The 6,473-nt window shown below is 53.9% G+C and overlaps 1 protein-coding gene across 1 annotated transcript in view; it reads right to left on the reverse strand.

The window, feature by feature from the left end:
- The window catches only part of EP400 (E1A binding protein p400), a 74,605-nt gene that overhangs the window by 31,995 nt on the left and 36,137 nt on the right, over positions 1-6,473 (reverse strand). Inside the window, 5 exon segments of the mRNA XM_023537406.1 lie at positions 525-1,002; positions 1,491-1,585; positions 2,390-2,545; positions 3,670-3,834; positions 5,690-5,965. Of these exon segments, the coding sequence (XP_023393174.1) occupies positions 525-1,002; positions 1,491-1,585; positions 2,390-2,545; positions 3,670-3,834; positions 5,690-5,965 (1,170 nt within the window).

Consider the following 6,473-nt stretch of genomic DNA (forward strand, 5'->3'; position numbering starts at 1 on the left):
ATAATAAAACCACCTAATTAAAAAACAGACCAAAGAGCTGAAGAGACACCAAAGATGACATACAGATGACAAATAAGCACACGGAAAGACCACGCGTCATGTGTCACTAGGGAGATGCATGTCAAAACGACGAGACCTTCCACCCTCAGCACACCTATAAGAAGAGCCGTGGTCCAGACGCTGGCGCCACCACGGGCCAGTGGGGACACGGGGTAGAAGGGTACTCACTCACCGCTGGTGAAGATGCACACGGTGTGGCACCTCTGGAAGATGCCATGGCGGTTTCTTACAGAACTAAACACACTCTCACCACATGATCTAGTGATCACACTCTGTGGTATTTCCCCGAGGGAGCCGAAAACTAGTCTCTACAAAGGCCTGCACACGGATATTTACAGCAGCTTTATTAATAATCGCCAAACTTGGAAACACCGAGATGTCCTTCCGTAGGTGACTGATAAACTGGGGTCCATCCAGACAAGGGAACATTATTTTCAGTGCCAAAGAGAAATGAGCCATCGAACCACAGAAGAAAACGTGAAGGAAACGCAAATGTATATTACCAAATAACAGAAGCCAATCTGATGAGACTATATACTGTATGACACTAACTATATAACATCCTAAAAAAGACAAAACTATGGGGACAGCAAAAAGGTCAATGCTTGGGGGAAGGAAGAGATAAACAGGTAGAGCACTGAGGAGTTTCAGGGCCGTGAAACCACCTCACCTGTCGATGACATCCTGGAGGGATTCTTGACGTTGGGTCAGCGTCAAAATCAGGTCCTTCTGACTTTTTGCGGGCAGTGTGTAGCGACTCGTGGGCCCGGCCCCCTCCCCGTGCCCGCTGTCTGGGACCCCGAGCCATGGTGCCCGCCCCGTGCCAGCCAGGGCACAGATGCCCAGCAAGTCTCTGCCATAGACGGGGGCACGGGAGCAGCGTCGTTCGTTGACAGAATAAATCTGGTCCAGCCGCTCTTTCAAGAGCCGGGTCTTTTCCTCCTGCATCGAAAACAGAGATGGAAAAGGGCACCGAGAGACAAGAGGACAGCAACTGGTGTCCCCCAGCCCTGCGGGGGAGGGGGGGTCCCTCGCATGGGGATCTGCACAGAGTGCACCAGACGTGCAGGGCCTGCTCTGCAGGAAACTGGCAGAAGAGAAGCAGAGGAAATGATATGCTTTTCCCTGACAACGCGACACGCTTCCTGAGACGGTGAGCATTTCTAACGCCCGAAGATGGATAGAAATATTTTAAAACGTGAAAGGGATGTTTGCAATCATAAAGCCCAGCTTAATTTCTTATTAGAAAAGCGTTTTCGAAACAAAAATTCTACAAATCAGATGAAGTGTTTTTAAAGGCATGACTGACAACGCCTCACAGAAGCTGTCAGACGTCACAAGCAGCCCATGTGGCCTGCAGCTTCTGAGACAACCCCGTGTGGGGAGGTGTGTCCACGGCGCACGTGGCGTTGGGCTGCGGTGCACCATACCTGGGTCGGCCCTCCAACAGGAGAGGCCGGTTTGGAAGCCATTCCAGATTCTCCCACAGCCAGGGGACCAGCTGCCACTCGGCCAGGCACACCAACTGCAAATTAAAATGGAGAGTCGGAAACAGCTGTGGCCACCCCGCAGCCCCGGCCCACCTGCACGCCCTCTGCAGGCGCCACCTCCTGCTGGTGCGGCGCTGGAACGCACTAGGTGCAAACTGAAACCGTTCAGACTGCCCGCGAAGCGCTCGGCTCTCTGGCCACACTCTGAGCTGAGTGTCACAGTCCACCTCTTCCCTTTGGTGAGTACCCACAAGCACCCCAGGCCCGCCGCCACCCTCACAGCCATCACGCTGGTGCAGGGAGTCACCTGGGGCCCGGCCCCTCATCAACATCAACCCTGCCTGCCCACAGGCCAGGAGTCAGCAGAGCGACCCAAAGGTCCCACACGCCTGCTCCTGTCAGCCAAGGCCATGCTGCTTGTCCTGACAGACGTACGCACAGGGCACTGCTCACGGAGGTCTCTGAGGACCAAGGGACCCTGGCTAGGGGAGCGAAGGGGAGGGTAGAAGTGACTGGAACAGGCCCATCCGGGGAGAGCGGAACCCTGGTGCGGGACGGGAGAGGGACAGCATAGGCTCAGTTCTGTGACCTGTCTCGGGAAGTTCTAGCATCAAACAAAATTCTAAGGTGAGTGGAGACCAGTGATAGCCAACCAATAATTCTTGAGAGCGAAAGGAAAAGAAAATAAAGCAAGCTGAGAACGGCCGGTCTGCGGAGAGCAGAGCCGGCCACGAGCGGGACCTTCAGGTTCTGAGGCACCACATCAGAAACCGCGAGCGTCTTCAGTTACCTCAGAAGCAGAGTCAGGAAGACGCTTCTTCCTGCTCAGAGCACTCTACCTGCTGGGGCCGCAGGGGCGGGCCCGGGGCCGCTGGCCGGGGGCTTGCTTCCCAGGGCGCTCAGGGCACCCGCCGGAGACACAGTCTGCATCACCACGGGGCCCGGGGGGCGCAGGTAGGACTGCCCGGGGGCGGACACAATCTGGAGCACGCTGCCTGCAATCACATGTGCCAGGGAGGTGTCAGTCACTGCCACGAGGCTTTACCTCCAGGTCACACTCACTCCCGAAAGTCACGACCAAGTATCCCAAACCAACAAGTCACGACCGAGTATCCCAAACCAGATTTACTCCGACGTGGCAGCACAAAGTTAGTTACTTGGAGAAAAATGAAAAGTTTACATTCACAATGAATTTTGCTTAACGTTAAGAAAACGCTCACCTATCCCTAGAAATCTCTGATTTCGGGCAGCACAGTAGGCAGCCACGGGTGGGAGGTCCCAGCACCCAGGTGACCCGCGAGAGTAGATGAGGAACTATCTAAAAGCGTGTTTCTAGCCCACCGCTCTGGCTCGTGCTGTTTGAGTAGCTGCCATGTCAACCTCACGTCGCTACGGGACACCCCCAGGGCTGCCCGACGGCCTCGCCCCTCTGCTCGGCAACTGAAGCGGCGCGGACTCGCACGCAACGGTGCAGGCTGCGTGACCTCCCGCGACCTTTCGTCCTGACAAGAGCCACAAACGAGACGTCCCGCAGAGGCTGCTGCTGGCACGATCCTGGACCCTAACCTACAGCTGACAGGGATGGAAGAGACACAACCGCTGCCACGGGGTCCTTCAGGACCAACTCTAACATGCCACTCAAATGGCATCCCTCATCTTCAAAAAGCAGTTACTCTGTAAACACGTCACTCTCGCCCAGACGCCTGGGAGGCTCAGGTCTGGAGTGGAAACTGACAGCTGCACATGGAAGACACTTTTCCATAAACTGCTGGTCCTTTGGCGTTTTTACGATAATTCAACTTACAGTAAAATCAGAAAGTAGCAAGTGTTTCTATTTTGATTTTAAAAATGGAGAACTTTTATCAAAGGGCAGATTTTAAAAATGACTACCATCTACTGAGTACGTGTTGAGGACTGGGCAGCCCGGTGATGCATACCTTATCTCTCCATCCTCCAAACACGGGAGGAGCAGACTCACGGAGCCGCTCCCAGGGGAGGCACCCGTGCTGACAGGCACAGCTGCGAGGGGAGGCGGTGGCCAGATGCCTGGCATCTCCTCCTCCTGCAGAGTGCCGAGGGCTACGTTATTCAATGGGACCGTCAGTGAGCTGCTTTTTACCTTGCAGCTGCAGGGGCTGGCCGGCCGTGAGCTGCCGGAGCTGGCTGTGGGACAAGGTGAATTTGTTCCCTTGGAACTGCAGCGTCACAGGGGTCTCTGGCTGGGCCACTCGACTTGGCGGGCCCGCGAGGGAAGCCAGCTGGGCTATTTTGACTACCTCCCCACCTGCGGAAATGCAGAGGAAGAGGAAATGTAAACTTTTGAGGTACGTGTGTGACTGCTATACTGACGACCATCTGTCACATAGAAAGACCGTGTGAAGTGAACTGGTGTCATAAAAAACATTGATTAGGCAATGCTTTCTAACACTTTCAGAAAATAATTATTTTAATAGAAAACAGAAAAAGTTAAGATCAGATTTTAATGGTTACCTTTTCTAATTATAACTGGTAGAGACTTTAGATATCAAATATTAGCATAATTAACCAGATTATCAAGGAATAGTTTTCTTTTCTCTCCAATCAGTAAGTAGCAAATATCAAAAATAAAAACCTATTTGCGATATACTCTGAAACTCTTGTATCAACCTCAACTTTCAGAGATCTTCCAAAATGTGAAAAAGTACGTGTTTAGCCCACAGAAGTAAATAAGATACTTCACTACAGACATAAGAGAACAGATAACTAGCTTCAATTATACCTGAAACTTTTCAAAAGTTGGGAATGTATTTAAGAACCTAAATACATCACACTAATGTAACTCTAAGATAGGAAGTTTCACATGGATTTGAACTAGATCGTAAGATCTGATCTGTAATGTTTACTGTTAAGATACACGAAACTTAGCATTGCTTAATATATTTTTTTGAAAACATAACTGACAGTCACGTGCACCTAACCCAGAAAGGCACTGCCTCCAGGCTGTGATTGGACAGGGCTGGCGGTGTTTTACCCGATGGTTGATATTTGAGTCTAAATGTTCTTCCCAAGGAAATCCATGCAGAAATTATTAGTGATACTATAAAAAGAGAATAGTTAGCAAGAGACCAGAAAGACACCCAAAGATGCCTTGTGCACAGAAACGGGAAGAAGGCAGAAAATGAGAAGAGGAGGTGCAGAGAGCTGTGCAGAGCCAAGTCTCCCGCTGGCCCCCGTGGCCCACGAGAGGGGAGGCGGTCAGAGTGAGGGGCCGCCTGGCCGGCTCTCTGCTCCCCAAGCACAACCCACAAAAGGCCCATCCCAGGCAAAGAAGAATGCAACAGAGACCAGTGCTTTCCTTCCTCAGGCAGCTGGGGTGTGGGGGAGACTCCGCCTGCGGAGATGGAAGGGGCTTGGCAGTGAGAGCTGGCTGCAGTGGGCCACTCCTCATGACGCCAGCCCCTCCCCGACCTTTCCATAAAGGCCTCAACACAGCCTGCTGAAGCAACGGACACTGCCTGAGGTGGCGCCTGAGACACAGTGCAGCCCGTGGTGGTTGCGGGAAGGGTTCTGGCCACAGCAGAACGAACAGGGTACACGTGAGATTTGGAAACAGGCTCATCGCACTGGTCACAATAGAAAATTCTACTAAAAGTTTAACACGATTGTGATGTTTTAGTCACTGAATTACTACAAAACATCTCAGGTAAACAAAAACTCATCCCAGATTTAAATCTCATAATAGCAAGAGACTAAATCTAAGTCATGTTCTCGGACAGAGTGCTAGTTCCCCGCGCTGGCAAGGCAGTGACTGCCTTTCAGTTTGCCACCATCTGCCTCTCACGCTGACCCCCAGTACTGACGACCCAGAGCTTGGCCGACACTAAAGAGAGGTGCTGTGGTCTGCACGTGGGAGGAAGGAAAGCAGAGCTGATGCCCGGGGTGGGAGACAGGATAGAGGAAGGACCGAGCCCTGGATGCCGGCCCCGGAGAGGAGACGCCGGCGGTGGACTTAGGGCCAGAAAGGACAGCGTGGCAAAGGCAGCCCAGGCACGCATCAGGGAGACAGGGAAGGGACAGCGAGGCTCACATACCGCCGACCTGAACACGAGTCCTGGGCTAACGAGGTGGCGGAACCCCCCAGGGGAGGTGAGGCCACTTACTCGGCAGGCGCGCCTGGGCCTGCGAGGTGAGCACCAGCCCCTGCGGCAGCGCACTCTGCCCGGCCGGGTGCGAGGGGGCCTGGGGCTGGGGCTGGGGCGGGCCCGGGGCAGCGGTCTGAGCCCGCAGTTTCGCAGGATGGGCTGGGCTAGGTGCTGTGCTGAAGGTCGAGGCGGCCTGGGGTCTCGGAGCACCGGTGGGAGCCTGAGAGGTCTGAAACGGGGCTGCTGCCGCTGCAATCGATAAGGTTGGTTTGTGCAGAGCTGTTAGCGGTTCTCAGTAAAGTGCAGTATCTTCAACCCGAATTTTAAAGAAACACAACAAACATTTCATACGGTCTCTCAATCGAGAAGCCTGTTCTAAAAGAGACATGGTGGACGCCAACGCGCTCTACAGAGCGGGAGAAATGCGGGCTTCATCCACGGTTAACCACCAGCGCGGGACTAATCAGCATGTTGGCAGTACCTTCCGGAGTAATCGGGGGTTAGAAGTCAGCCTGCCGGACCTCGAGCGCCAGCGAGGCCCAGCCCTGACCACACACAGGGGCAGACGGGGCCCGCACTCCAGCTGCACGAGGCACTCCGGCAGCAAAGTGGCTCTGGATGTTCCAAGACCGCCATGGACGCAGCCCGAGGAGCCACCAGTCAAGGCTGGAGCACCACCTTCAGCGCCTTCCTGCCATTTAGCCCGCCCTTCTCCAGTGATGGGCGGGGCACGCTGAAGCGAGGTCACAAACACGACAGGAGCAGCCTCCTCAAAAGCTTTGGCACTGTGAACGTGTCTCGC

The sequence above is a fragment of the Pteropus vampyrus genome, unplaced genomic scaffold (assembly GCF_000151845.1).
Source record: "Pteropus vampyrus isolate Shadow unplaced genomic scaffold, Pvam_2.0 Scaffold189, whole genome shotgun sequence".
Taxonomy (NCBI): Eukaryota; Metazoa; Chordata; class Mammalia; order Chiroptera; family Pteropodidae; genus Pteropus; species Pteropus vampyrus.